The sequence below is a fragment of the Myotis daubentonii genome, chromosome 8 (assembly GCF_963259705.1).
Source record: "Myotis daubentonii chromosome 8, mMyoDau2.1, whole genome shotgun sequence".
NCBI classification, from domain to species: domain Eukaryota; kingdom Metazoa; phylum Chordata; class Mammalia; order Chiroptera; family Vespertilionidae; genus Myotis; species Myotis daubentonii.
Genome location: NC_081847.1, coordinates 64,013,129 through 64,028,559, shown reverse-complemented (window position 1 = coordinate 64,028,559; position 15,431 = coordinate 64,013,129). Strand labels below are relative to the sequence as shown.

The 15,431-nt window shown below is 41.3% G+C and overlaps 1 protein-coding gene across 4 annotated transcripts in view; it reads left to right on the top strand.

The window, feature by feature from the left end:
* Positions 1–15,431, top strand: part of PIEZO2 (piezo type mechanosensitive ion channel component 2) — a 338,873-nt gene that overhangs the window by 304,037 nt on the left and 19,405 nt on the right. For 3 of the 4 annotated variants that reach the window (XR_009454151.1, XM_059706647.1, XM_059706648.1), the window contains 6 exons: positions 4–170; positions 704–870; positions 6,758–6,925; positions 9,358–9,888; positions 10,238–10,496; positions 12,497–12,679. Coding sequence is in view for 3 of the 4 variants with exons in the window: in XM_059706647.1 (XP_059562630.1) it covers positions 4–170; positions 704–870; positions 6,758–6,925; positions 9,358–9,888; positions 10,238–10,496; positions 12,497–12,679 (1,475 nt within the window). In the remaining variant the exon portion in view is untranslated. The remainder of the gene's footprint in view (positions 1–3; positions 171–703; positions 871–6,757; positions 6,926–9,357; positions 9,889–10,237; positions 10,497–12,496; positions 12,680–15,431) is intronic. The other variant, XM_059706649.1, reaches the window with a different exon arrangement.

Below are 15,431 nucleotides of genomic sequence, written 5' to 3'. Positions count from 1 at the left end.
TAGATAATATCATCAAGAGGATATTTAATATTCTGAAATTTACCTGGGTGCTCTTTTTGGCAACCGTGGATAGTTTCACAACTTGGCTTAACTCCATTTCAAGGGAGCATATTGATATATCTACAGTTTTGAGAATTGAAAGATGCATGCTGACCAGAGAAATTAAAAAGGTAACACTCTTGGAATTATTCTCTTTGCTTCTTTACACATTATGTAGATTGTGAAAAATCAATATCCAGAACTCGAAGTAGTTCTTTGGTGTGCCTAATTTATAAATTAAACTTTATCACAGGTGTGTATGTACAGGGAAAAGCATAGTATAGGTAGGGCTCAGTTCTATCCATGGTTTCAGGACCCACTGGGGGTCTTGAAATGCATCCCTTGTGCATAAGGAGGGACTCCCATACGCAATACAGTAGTATTCACTATAGAGACCCTGCTGTACAGTACACCCCCATGACTTATTTTTCAACTGGAAGTTTATACCTTTTAGCCATCTTCATCCATAAACAAGAGGGATTTCCTTTTTAGCTTTAGCCAATAATATTGGGTACCATTAATGAGTTGACATCAGTCCCCAACTTCACTAGCTTTGTGTTCATCTACCCCGGGTGTGCAGGATAGCTGAGAATTGTCAGTGTTGATAAATGCCCGGTGGCTGCAGAGGCAAGTAAGAACTGTGGCAATGTCTCCTTCGCTGCAGGGCAACGTTCCCACTCGGGAAAGCATCCACATGTACTATCAGAACCACATCATGAACCTTTCCAGAGAGTCTGGACTGGACACAATTGACGATCGTCCTGGTGCCGCTTCAGGTGCACAGACAGCCCACAGGATGGATAGCTTAGATTCACATGACAGTATCTCCAGGTATTTCATGTTCTAAACAATGGGTTTGGTTTTGACAAAGGTACAGGAGGTGGACTTCATCAATATGAGAAATGAATGTGTGAGATGAAAGTTAATCAGAACTTAACCTGGATCCCCACCCTCTTCAGGATATCTCCATTGTCCTCCCCTAGACGGAGCCAGATAAAATCAGGTATCAATAAAAAAAACTATTAGAAACACCTGTACGATTCATAGGCACAGGATAGTGGTTTCCAAGCTGGAGACAAGTAAGAATGAACCTTCACAATGACAAAATAACTTATTTGTGTCAAGGGCTGCATCTTTCACTCGATTTTAAAATGCCGCTCCACAAAGTATCTCCTATACTAGAATCTTCTGCCATCTGTTGTTATGTTTGATCTTTCTCTTTCAGAATTGTCACTTTATGATTCATAATAAAAGTCCAAGAAGTGATTCTGTCAGCTCCCATCTTCCCTGAGTTCTGTGATCACATGCAATGTCGCATAACATGCATTGGTCATGGGCCAGCACCAAGTCTGTGTATGGGTTACCGCATAATATTATGAGATGCATAATATTATCATCCCCATTTTACAGAAGACTAGAGAAGTTAAGTAACTTAACCGAAGTAACACAGTTCAAAAGTATGTATAAGCTGCCCTAGCTGGTTTGGCTCAGTGGATAGAGCATAGGCCTACGAACTGAAAGGTCCCAGGTTCGATTCCAGTCAAGGGCACATGCCTGGGTTGTAGGCTTGATCTCCAGTGGGGACTTGCAGGAGGCAGCCAATCCATGATTCTCTCTCATCATGGATGTTTCTATCTATCTCTTCCTCTTCCTACCTCTCTGAAATCTATATATATATATATATATTTAAAAGTATGTATAAGCAGACTCAGGATCCAAAAACCATCTAGTTCAGCTCAGAGCCCATCCTCACAACCACCATACGGTATGCCGCCTCTCATTGCTTCTTTCACTCTCCAGGCCTCCTTTGAAAACTGACCTGTCTTTCTTGCTGCCTATCCCAGAAAAGTCTATGAATTCTTTGCACCACAGTGTTCTAGATAGCTGCTGTCAATTGTACCGATCTAGCTTTCGTGTTAAAGCACAAGACCTGTCTTAGGAGGAAAATGACATGCCTAAGGTAATTAGCTAGATTGAATGAATTACACCTTGTGTCCATCTTCAAATGTATCACTGAGAACATTCACATGTTTATTGTTTTTATTATTAAATACGTTAAAAAGCACCTATTCCATGTCAGGCCCTAGGCTTGATTCTGGGATAGACACATAAAGATTAAGTTGTCTCTAACTGGTTGGAGCCTGGGAAGAAAGACTCACCCACAGGATTATTTGTGGAATTTTGGGTTAAAATTCCTGCTCTATAAAGACATTAGAGATGGGCTGTATTCCCACAGCTGGTTTAGACACTTCTGGGTTTCTCCCAGTCATACTTCAGATGCTGAGCAAGGCACCAAGCCCTACTGGACTATTTGTCCTTCACAAATACTAAATTTGTTACGAGATGAAAGAGGGGAAGGAACTAAGGCTATTTTATCAATACCAACACACCAAACCTGAAATAGGTAACTAGAAGTTGAAATTGCAACCTCAATGGGGAGAAGTCAGTAAAAAATGTTTATTTTGAAATGCTGTTTTCAGCTGATGCTGAATTGCTGTATTTTAACTTCTCCACTTGTGCCTATTCTTTATTCTAATCATCTATTTGATGTAGATCCAAAGTAATTGGTATGGAAAGATATTAAAGAGAACAACAACAAAACCCTCAAGTTTTAAAATAGTACATATGTTGCTCTGGCCAGAAGGCTCGGTTGGCACACCAAAAGGTTGCAGATTTGATCCCTGGTCAGGACACGCCCAGGAGGCAACTGGTAGATCTTTCTCTCTCAGATCAATGTTTTTCTGTGTGTGTGTGTCCTTCTCTCGTTCTCTCTCTCTCTCTCTCTCTCTCTCTCTCCCTCTTTCTCTCTCTAAAATCAATAAAAATGTATCCTTGGATAAGGATAAAAAAATAGTGTACATGTTAAAACCTCATTTTTATTTAAAAAAATACATGTACTCATACATACATTGATTTAAATTTGATTTTTGTACAAAAAAATTCTTCGTGGATATAACCCCTCCAGTCCCCCCAAAATAGGTATTGATTCTTTTGAAATCCTTTGAGGAATAATAGATATATAGTTTTTCCTTTAATTTGGGAATAATCGTCGCTTATTTATAAGTTCCAAAGGAATAGATATATTTCAGCCATTATATATTTTTGTGAACAGAAAAAACACTTAGGACAGAAACTCTTAAGAGTTTCAAGGTCAACACATTTATTTGCTAATTGAGATGCTGTTTAAGATGCTTTTAGTTCCTAGAATAAAATAATTGATTATTATTATAACATTGTGCGTGGTAATAAAACTTAATTTTTCATCCTATTTCTACCCACGCATACACACATTTCTCAATAATTAATTTCTAAAACCGTGGGTGGTATCTGTTACAAAGTAAAAATAGGAGTCTTCTTGCATGGCGAGTGCGGACAGCGCCTCCTTGTGTGTCTTCCTGAAAGCTTGCCTCAACCAGCATTTGTGAAAGGATGCTTCATTCTCCTTTGACAGATGCCATTGAGACAAAAAGTCATTGTGGTTTACATTTCTTTTTGCAGCCCATAAAGACTGTCCTATCTGGAAGTACCCACCTTCTTAAATGTGTTTTTGCAACAATTTTTTTTGCACAGAAATACAATTTTTTTCCACAAAATTTCAAGGGTTTCAGAAGCCTCCTGAATATTATACATGAACGTGTCTGGAGAATAATTGCTCCAGAACCAAATTCTGAATCATACTAATCAAAAAGAGCAAAGAGAATATTAGAAAGTGAACTGAAAATAAATTATCAATAAAATAAGCATACATAATTTCTAAGTTAGTAACTTTTAATTGCACAATATATTCAATTACAAAATTAACTAAAATTATAAATCACAACTTAGGAGGGATAAAAATAGAAGGAAAAAAAGAACTATTTCAAAATGAAATCAAATAACTGCCCTTAAATCTAACCCATATTTGTTAAAATTACAAATAGAAAACTATATCCATAATCAAAAATTTTGAGATAGAAGATATTTAAAGCCATGAGTTGCTTTTTGACAAAGACAATCAAAATATCCCCCAAATTTTGAAATGGCCAATCAATCAATAAATTTACTAGTAAAAACCAGTACCTCTAAAATTAATTTTTACTTTTTTTCCCAACCTAAAGAAAGGGGAGACACAGTAGTGTCCATTATGCCATTGTTGTTAGGAAATGGAATTTACCTATTTGCCCTCTTATTAATGGCTGAGCTGCATTCCTAGTTTCTTTGCTTTAGGAAACTTTCAAATCTCCAACCATTTGTCTATACTAGAGTCTATAGTATGCCATGCTGATTGCTGGGAGGGCAGTAATCTTCCCTAGAAGGCATTCTGAGTGTAGCAGCTTGCTCTCAATACCTGTGTCGTGGGCAGGGTCTAGTGTCCTCCCTATGTAGGAACTCACATGCTCAGTGTGGCCCCGGCCCCTTTGAGAAGCCCCAGCCTGGGTGGAGCCCTCCCACCTGCCACAGCTTCTGCTCCAACATCCATGTCACCCATCCTTAGTTTGGGGCTTACAGTAGAGGAGGGTGGGGTGGGAACCTACCAAACGAATTTGTATTCCCTTTGACTTTATTGAAATAGTTATGATTTTCATCAAATCCAGATGTAAAATAGCAATTATTTTATCGATGGTTGTTGTATAAAATCACATATCATCTGCCTTCCCAGAAAATACATTGGTTTAAATTCCTGCGAGAAACATCAGTGACATCCTAAGGATCATTCCTGGATGTGAAGGGACTGATTATCATTTGAGAAATGTCACCAAGAGGTTGCTATGTGACCCTCCCTGCAAGGTGACAACAACCATCCATCTAGGCTTGTTTTCTGGGCCTGTTTTTATAAAGCTCCTCCCTTTCCCTTTTACATTTAAAACAGTCCTGGATTGGGCCACAAATCAGTCACACTCCTAACACCCTGATTGCATGGGGTTTGAAGGTGGGCTGATGGGACAACAGAACTCAATGCAGGAATTAGCAGGATAAATAGGGGTTAGAACAGTGCGGAAAATCCAAGCAGTGCTGCAGGAGAGGGTGCACCATGTCCTTCTGCCTGCAGACTCCAAAAAAGCCATGGGGTTGCACCTCTAAAAATATGAAGTGAAATACAGAAATGCAAAGAGCCAGGTCCCTCTTCTCATAAATGACGAAATTGGGACCCCAAAGAGGGGAATTGACTCATCCAACACTGAACAGCCAGTCGATGTCCATGTGGAGACTCAAGTCCAATCCTCCCTGTGTTTGTCCGTATGTTTCTAGCCTCCCTTGTCATCTCCTCATGTTGTTCAGGACATGGTGACGTCTAAAGGAATTGTGGCCTTCGTTTAAAAAGTCGTCTCTGGGTCCTTATTAGAGACCATTGGATTGCTTACAGGCTCACCACTCTCACTTCTTGGCCGTCTCTTGGCCATGTAGTTGTGACATGCGTATGGATGAGGATGCCCCACGGGGCCCTCACGGGGTATGTTAGAGCACCTGGAATCTGAAAAGCCCTTTCACTGGTTCCATGAGTGAGTGATTCAAATTCCTCCCCAGCCCCCAGAGGTTGTTACATCCTGAATGGTGTCCATTTCCGCCTCACAACCACTGACTGAGGGCATCGGCTGTGCAGGTTGGGCATAGAGTAGGCCTCCCAATGCAGTCACCTGATAAAGATAGATGTTCAGCTTTACCGTGTCAGCTGGGGAATCAGCATTCTGTACCACAAAGGCCTGCCCTCCTGGTTCAGCCGAGTCATTAGCATTCAGATTGGAAGACCTATATCCCAGCAACCCCCCCCCCCCCAGCCTCTTTGGGGTTAAGCTGTATGTCTGAACTGAAATCATGTCTATGTCATAACTCTATTTACTTCTTTAGTAGCATCTCAGTCCTGAATCTGCCTTCATTCCCTCCCCCCCCCCGCCCCCACCAGTTTTTGCTTCACTGGGGAACAGGAGCTGAGGATTTTAGCCAATGGGTTCTCACCCTCATGATATCCATCAAGACCTAAAACATGATCCAGAAGAAAACATTCATTAGGCAAAATGAAAAGTTAACAGACAAAATGACCCCCCTGCCGTCGCCAGACTTCCTCTGTTGTTTTCTTTGTACCATTTTATTTCTTTTTTAAAAAATGTTGGTTTATATCCAGTTGCATATCAAACCAGCATCTCTTCTACATGCAAGGTATCTAGTTTGGCTTCACTGAATATCACTCGGAAAATGGGGTGGAATATTCAGCCTGTTGCACTGTCCCTGAGCTTCCCTCTCTCATGTGGAGACTGTGTTTTTAAAAAATTGAAATCTTTTATGTAAATTTTACGTGAGCAGGTATTTCTGCCTAAGCAATTTGGTTACAAAAGGCTCTCAAGGAACTCAAGGAGCTCCAAATAAAGCATATGTCTCAATTAAAAAACAAAACAAAACAAAACAAAAACCTCAGTTGCAAAGTTATAATGATATGATTTCTCTGTGAGAGGAGTGTCGGGACTTATGATTACTCTGTTTCCGTGTTCCAGCCAGAGAGTGACATTTCACAGTTTACCACTAGCCCATATATTTTGTTAAACCCAGTATTGTGTTTTATTGTCCTGCCAAACAGGTCCTTCCCTGCCCTTGAGCCCTGCTGTGGTGGTCGTCGTTGCGTTGCCGTGGTGTTGGTGTTGTGTGTGGTCTGCTGCATGGCAGTGTGTGGGTCAATTGATCCATGTTAAACTGATGTACCACTGGGGTTTTAACACTGTGTCTCTGTAACTGTTTGCGCTGCTAGCTGCTACACTGAAGCAACCATGCTGTTCTCAAGGCAGTCTACCCTTGATGATTTAGATGGACCAGAAACTGTTCCTAAAACAAGTGAGCGTGCTCGACCTAGGCTCCGTAAAATGCTCAGCTTGGATATGTCCTCCTCATCAGCTGACAGTGGCAGTTTAGCATCAAGGTGCTTAACTTGTGCATGCTTTGTTCTGTGGTTTTATATCTCCGCCCCCGTCTCATTGCAAATAGAAGTTTGTGTGGTATATGTTTTCCTTTTCTTTTAAGAATTTGCATGAATAACCAAAGCATAACCACCACCTTCCTGGGACATACCTGGTTATTCCCAGGACAGCATTCTAGTAAACTCACTGCTCTTTAGTTTTTGTCTGTTAGGAGTTTCTTAAAAACCCTTATTATAAACATTGCTCTCCACTTTGTAAGTATGTTACACTTTTCACTTTCGAAGAAATGAGCATGTTTCCCCCTTGATTGGGAGCTCATGTAGGCTGACCTCACAGGGGAAAATGAGATGTTTCTCGTGATTTCATCAAAAGATACATGCAGTAGGAAAAGTTATGAAAATTCATCACATATGGTCTTTTTAATACAGAATAAACCTGCCCACATTTTATATGCATAACTGACATAAAAGTCAGGACAGGTTTTACCATTGATTTTTTAAAAAGAATAGTATGCTACAATAGATAGACTAGATTACATTTGTAGACTGTGACTTGTTTTGTTTAGAAAAGATAACTTTGGGCTTAAGTTTCCTCATTAAATCCTATCATAAAATAATAATCTGTTAGAAATGAAATGAAATCCAAACGCTCTTTTTTTGAGTTGCCTTTGAATGGTCAGCAGGACACAGGAGCATCAGCTATGTTGTGGTTATCCTGACACCACAATAACCCAAACCAAAACGAATTTCAATTTTGGCAAATCGGAGGGCCGTTAACCTCTTTTTGCCGGCAGCTATGTACCCTAACACAGTGCTGCAGTATGCCAGGCCTGGCAACGGTGGAATGCTTCGCCATGAGGTGTCCTCTGGCAGACACAGGCTGTGCTGTTCCACTGTGCTGCTTCCTGAAGGTACCAGGATCTGTTGAATCCCTTTGGGGACAGACCAAATCAAAAACCATAGAGAGCATTCCTGTCATTGGGTATAGTGTGACTGGAAGTTAGAATGGGTTGGAGCTGGCTCCAGTGGTCTGAAAATTCCCTGGGGTGATCAGTCAATTTCATGGCCTTCCTAGGAGGCTAATTGAGGTAAGTCTTAGCAAAAATCCAGTTTGGCATGACATTCCAAGAGCCTTCTACATGATGTGCATGCACGCTGAGGGCCAAAGCCCTGGGAATACTAAACACCTGAGAAGGTCCCAAGAACTCGTGCAAATCTGGTTTTTCAGCCTCAGGACTCAGCCAAGTTTCATCCATTCATTCATTTATTCATTAACATGTCTACACTGGTGTCGATGATAAGAAAAATGGGTATAGTCTATGCATTTGAGAATCTCAGTGTTTATAGACCCTAGTTGCCCACATACGCCATTCAGAGAGATAATAGTGCATGTTTCAGAATCTAACAAGTTATAGTTTTATATCCACAGATTCCACGGATGTGTCTGAGGTAAATAATATTAAAACGCATGCCATGAATTTCACTGGTGGGCCAGCTCTATTTTCATTCCCAACTTTTTCTGCATGGGCCTGCCAGGGAAAGTTAGAAGATAGAACATAAAAAGGAGTATGAGAGAAAGAACAGGATGCCAGAAAGAGAGAGTGAGTTAAGGGTGGAGAGCTGATAGGAAGTGAACACTAGGAGGGGCGCTGGCAGAAGAAAATCAGTGGAAATGGGAGGAGAGAGAGCAGGACTGCCCCTTGAGGGTGGAGCAGGCAGCCCAAGGAGAGATCACGCTGGTGAGAAGATGGTGGGTGTTTCCATGTGTAGACAAAGAGGTTATCGGGAGCTGGAAATGGTGAAAATTCAGTCAACGTAATGAGCACCAATAAGAAAAAGGCAAAGGGTGAGAAAACAGAAAGAACAATTATGAAAGAAGTGGGCCATCTTTTAAAATAAAGCATGCCGTTGCTTAGCCAATATTTTATTATTCCTATCGTCCTCTTCTGGATCTGGGTGGGCCCACGGCAAGGGCTGAGAGTAGAGTTTATGTTGGTCAGCACCAACAGACCCACACCGGCAAGGCTCCTCACTTCCGTGCAGCCTGCTTTAAAGGGTAGAGAGGGGTAGGTATGCTCTGCTATGTCTCCATTGGGAAGTAAACACTGGAACCCATGGCTGTGAATCCTGAGATCACTTTTAAAACCTCCATGCACAGGTGGGTTTAGCAGCGTGTAAGCCATGTGACTTGCTCTGGTTTTCAATGGGTGTGTGCCCTGCCAGCTCTCGCATTGAAGAGGGTGCTGTTGGCAGCTGCAGACCCGGTGTGACTATCCTGAAGGAACAAAGCAGATGGGACGCAGGGAAGGGGTTGTGGCCTTTGACTTCTCACCTGCCTTATCTGGGAGCACTAAGGAGGTATCTGGAGAGCTTGAGAGGAGGCGGAGGAGCTGGGTGCTAAGCCCGGGTCTGTGCCCGTCCCTCTCTCCCGACAGCGAGCCCACGCAGTGCACCATGCTGTACTCGCGCCAGGGGACCACCGAAACCATCGAGGAGGTGGAGGCCGAGCAGGACGAGGTGGAGGCCAGCCAGGATGTGGAGGCCCAGGAGGACGAGGACATGGGGGTCCAGGACAGCGACGATGAGGAGGGCAGTGAGTCCGAGGTAGACATGGGGTCAGATGGACTTGAAGGGTCCGAGGAGGAGGCGGACGAGGAGGCGGACGAGGAGGCGGAGGAGGAAGAGGCAGAGGAGGCCCAGGACTCCGAGGAGGCCGAGGAGGCCGGCCTCACCCCGGACACTGAGTTGCCGCAGTCCTTCGCCGAGGACGGAGACATGGAGGTCCCGCCGTCCTACAGCAAGGCGGTCAGCTTCGAGCGCCTGTCCTTCGGCTCGCAGGACGACTCCGCGGGGCCGAGCCGCATGGCCGTCAGCCCCGACGACAGCCGCTCCTTGGACAGGCTGGGGCCCAGCATCCTACCGTCCCTGACGCACGAGCTGACGGCCAGCGAGCTGCTGCTGAACAAGTAAGAGCCCGTGGGCAGCGGGAGGCGTCTGGGAGCCGTGCGCTGGGGTTGCACATGGAGGAAACTTGATGTAAAAACGCCCACCTGCGTGTTTACAGCGAACAGACACAGTTCTCATCCTCCTCAGGCTGCAGATACAACACAGACTGCAGCACGTCTGTCACTAAGGGGAGAACGAGCAAGAGCTGGTAGTAGACATTGCTCAGGTGTCTTCTGTGAGATAACATTGGGGGGTTTCCACAGGAAATCTGGGGGCAGGGGGAAGGGGAAGGACAGGAAGGACCTTGAACGTGGCGATCAGTAATTTGGAGAAATGAAGACAAAAGTATTGTCATGCTTATGCTCACAGGATGTTCCACGATGATGAGCTTGAAGAGTCGGAGAAATTCTACGTGGACCAGCCGCGGTTCTTGCTGCTGTTCTACGCCATGTACAACACCCTGGTGGCCCGCTCGGAAATGGTGTGCTACTTTGTGATCATCCTGAACCACATGGTCTCTGCCTCCGTAATCACCCTCGTGCTCCCCATTCTGATCTTCCTCTGGGCCATGCTGTCTGTCCCGAGGCCCAGCAGACGGTTCTGGATGATGGCCATTGTCTACACAGAGGTAGGCCTTGGGCACAACCTCGGGCAAGCTGCCTGGGGCATTTGCGCTAGGTGGGCCTGCCCCGACTCCCGGGCAGTTGCACACGGAACTATCAGTAGATGTCTATTCTTAGGCAGATAAATGAATATGCCTAACAGTTACCTAGTGCTAGTAATTGTATATATCTTTTTACATTTCACACCTCACACAAGATAGGTGCTAATATCATTCCTATTTAATATATAAGGTACCAACTTTAATAAGGTTAAATCATTGGCCCAAAGTTACCCAGCTAGTGAGTGGTGGGGCAGACTCCTGAAGCCTGGTTGTCTGTCCTGTGATATTAACCACGGAGATAACCACAGTGCTATGCAGACCCAAGCGTAGTGCCTGAGCCTGGGAATGTTCAGTGAATGGATGCTGAATTAAATAACACAGTAAGTCCTTTTAATATAGTTAGTGCAGCAAGAACACATCCCATTTTTAAACTTAGGCTTTAAATGGGAATAACAAGGGCCCATCAGTAGATGAGTGGATTAAAAAGCTGTGGTCTATTTACACCATGGAATACTATGCAGCAGTAAAAAAGGAGGATCTCTTACCCTTTGAGACAGCATGGAGGGACAAGGAGAGTATTATGATAAGTGAAATAAGCCAGTCAGAGAAAGACAAGTATGTGGAATCTAATGAACAAAATAAACTGATGAACAAAATAGATCCAGAAGCATGGAACAAACTGTCAAATCTCAGAAGGAAGGAGGAGGTGAGTGGGTAAGAGGAAAGAGATCAAGCAAAGAACATGTATACATACATGCATAAGTCATGGACATAGACAGTTGGGTGGTAAAAGCCTGGGATGGAGCGTGGGAATGGGCTAGAAGAGGTTAATGGGGGGAGGGGGAGATAAAAGGAGACATAAGTAATACTTTCAACAATAAAGATTTTTTTTAAATAAACAAAAAATAAACAGAGGCATGACTCAATCAAATTTGTGTTTTTGCAAGTTTTTATACAGAATGAAAGTGGACACATTGAGACCAGCTAGGAAACTATTTTAATTGTGGGTGAAAAGTAATAGGGCTTGAATGCAGTGACAATGAGGTTGAAGATGAGTGGGTAAATGTGGTTTCAGTAATTGACTAAAGCTTTTTGCGGTGTGAAGGAGAAGGGGAGAGGCAAGAATGACCTCCAGGTTTCTGCTTTGGAATTTGGTATGTGGGGATATTCACTAAGATAAGAAACACAGGACTGTTCTTTGCAGAAGCTGGACTAAGAAGACAGGAGAGAGAGAAGAGCTAAAGGAAGACTCTAGGTCCAGAGAGGACTTTTTAAAGTATTTTTATTAATGAATTGTGTATATTGCAATGAATTCCTGATGATATAGACATTAGAGGAATGCTTAAATGAAACCCATCAATTTTCTCATTTGTCCTTCTCTCTCAACATGCCACTTTTCTACAACATTTATACACTTATAACAGCACAACTGGCCAGTTTGTTTCATTCACTTTTATATCTTCTTGAGAAGAAATTACAGTGAGCAATAAAGTAGGGAGAAGAAAGAGATTGGAGTAAAGTGAAAATTGTGTACATCAAACCTGTGTAATATTGTTCATAAAGATTGCAAATTAAAGCAATGCATAAAATATAAAGACATAAACATTATTCTGCTCTTGTGTCCTAATACCACACTTTAATAGCTGATAATTATATATGTATCAAATAAATCAGTATAAATTAGCCTAATTCTCAAAAATAGGGGAAATTATTTAAGCAGTGCCATGAGTGACCTGACTGGCCCTGATATATCTACGATCAAAGGCACTCGCGAGGGTGAGATTTAGCTCCTGTTCTGAAGTCAGTGGTCTGTAAGAATGATGATGTAATCATTCTACATAATTGTGTGCATTTCTACCATCAAAACTGTGAAATGGGTTTTTCTTGGTTGTTTTATATTGCTGTTTCTCCTATATAACTATTCTTATAAGGATTTTTTTTTAATTTCTATCATCCATGTGTAGGTGACAATTGTGATCAAGTATTTCTTCCAATTTGGGTTCTTTCCCTGGAATCAGCTGGTGGAATTGAACAAGGACAAACCTTTATACCCAACTAATATTATAGGTGTGGAAAAGAAAGATGGTTATGTTCTTTATGATCTCATTCAGCTCCTGACTCTTTTCTTCCATCGATCAATTTTGAAGGTACAGTTTTAACAGTTAACCAGCACGTGTTGATAATTGTCTCTGTAATATTCCTAGAGACTGTGAACATTAGGATTAGTGACAGTGCTGAAGGGTCAGTGGATGGTGTCTACTGTATGCTTTAAAATACACACACACACAAACAGTTATATTAATTTAGTGGACATTTTCTCCAATACTCTGTGCTCAATAATGTAACTTATAATAAATCTGGGAGCAAATTTTCCCATATTTCCACCCTGGGTTGAACATGCAATAATTAATTCACACATGTGGGAATTGCATACATTCTGTACAATAGTTTAATGCCTGATATGCTAAATTCTACTCCTAGTTTAAGCCAGAACCTCAGAGAGCTACAATTTGGAGTGGATCATATTGCTTTTCATCTCCATCCCAACCTCTGCCTACCACCTTGTAGCATTGCGTTTCTTGGGTAGTTTTTTGTCATGAAGCCGCTAGCTTTAGTGAGAGATTATACATTCAATGGTCTGGTGACACCAGTGCTGTGCTTTGCTTCTTGGAAGCTCATTCTAGAGAAAGCTGCTTATCACACTGCCCTGGGAAGACCTGCCTACAGGGTGACCTGTCTCAGAGTCAGTGACTCTTGTTATCCTCCTGAGCAACTATGTGGGCTTTTTCTTCTTGTAGACTATGAACTGTAAGCTAAGCTTGTAAATGATAACAATTAGAAAGTATTGCATAGCATACACTTTATGTGATGATATACCTATTGTCACAACCTTACTTTTCTTCTCTTACCCATGTTTCCTTTTATAAAATATTTACATTTATTTTATCAAGTAGTATCTTTATTAGTTCCTGTTTAGAACAGGCTTGACCTAAGTTAATACATACACACACACATCCTATATAATAAAAGCATAATATAATAAAAGCATTTATTTGTCCTTTCGGATGAAGTGGGAGTTGCGAGGGCAGAGGCAGAGGCAGCCGCTGTGGCGCCGGGGGGCCAAGCCCCTTGCACGAATTTCGTGCATCAGGTCACACACACACACACACATACATTTATACCCATACATATGTAACACTGTGTTCAACTTCTGGCATACTTAGTGGGCTATTTCAAATTGGGTTCATCTGTGTATAGATTTGGTCAAGATCTTTTTTCTCTCTTCTGTCACCTTGCAAAGTGCCCAAATCCCTAACCTTTCATTTTGCAGTCACCTTACCTATGTTATTGGGTTGTGGCTGGTTTTCAAAGGTATGTTATTCAAGGAAATCAGTTAGCCAAAATGGAACTTGCCCAAAAGCACCAGTTTTTCTGATGAATATGCTAATTTTCTGAATTAATCCACTTTACTAATTCTTGTTATGACTATATTAATATATTAACTTTATATCTTTTTAGTTCCAGAAACTAGTTAAAATTTCAGCATTTAAAACATAATGGTATAATTTTGGCCACTTTACAATTATCTTAAAACTTTTGTATCCTTTTGCATGTCATTTAAAATTTTTTATAAACCTTTAGGCATTTTTACTACTTTTCATCAATAATCAAATGGTTTAACAGCTACAATTTTATATTTAAAGTGTACAATTAACAAAATTTTGTTATTTTATATTATATACTTTAATTTATTCTTTGAAAATTTCATTTACTGTACATAGTGAATGTATATGAGATTTGAGGTACTAGTATTATGCTAAAATTTTGGATAATGATATGAAAAATACTTTTTGGAATGATAAATCTTTTCATGAAAAAAAAAACCCACCTCTTATAGAATGCTGCTATGGAAACCAAACAATGAAAACTATGTAGGAATTTGAAAAGTGGTTAAAACTATCCTATTTAGTATTAATTGCTGCAATTTTATAAATAATTAGAAGAATTAACAAACTTAAATGTACTACTAAAAAGTAGGGAAAGAATCTAAATATGTTAAAATGTTGGCAAAAGACAAAACAATTTTTAAAATGATTTGAAAGAAATTAGTATAAACTGAAAAATCCCACTATGAACACCTAAAATGTTTGTTTGTAAGAATACATTCATTTGATGTGGTTAAAAATAGTATATCTATAAATGAATATTTAAGAGTAATTTGTAAGTTAGGCGACTTTGTCTTTTGATGAACTAATTATTCTCTGAGTTGGTTTTTGACCAATTAATTTTTAGCAAATTTGCCTGGAGCTCTTATTCCCCAAAGTATGTGTCAGAGGGAGGACTGGTCAAGGCCTTGGGGAACAAATGCAGAGTCTGGCTGTCTGGGTGCTCAGGAGGCTGTGAGTTCATTGGGGAGCTTTGTCAAACAGCTGCAAGTTCAATTTAGCTTGTCAGGGTGACTTGCGGTTCAGGTAGCATCATGCTCCAGGAAGGCCTCTGCTCTCTCTCCTCCTTTTCCGCTGTCATTTCTCCCCTCTTTACCAGCCCTTTCATCCCATTTCCCTGAAGCAAAACCCAGGCTCTGCAGAATGCATCATAATCTGTTTCACATGTGGGCCAGCATTTTTTGAGTTAAGTATTTGCAGCTCTGTTTCTGAGTCAGCCATGGATGATTCAAGGATTCACATCATGTGTTATGCAGCTTGGAGAGGGACAGCATTATTATTATTCAGGTGCAGATATTTAGTAAACATGGGGCAATGGGGCTAAATTCACACACTTATACTTCAAGTTGATCCTTGGAGTGCTAGTCATAAGCATAGAGAGGTGTGTTCTGGAAAGCACTTCTCATGGAACAAGTCAAGAGATTGTAATTTTGCCTTTTTTCTACCTCCCAAA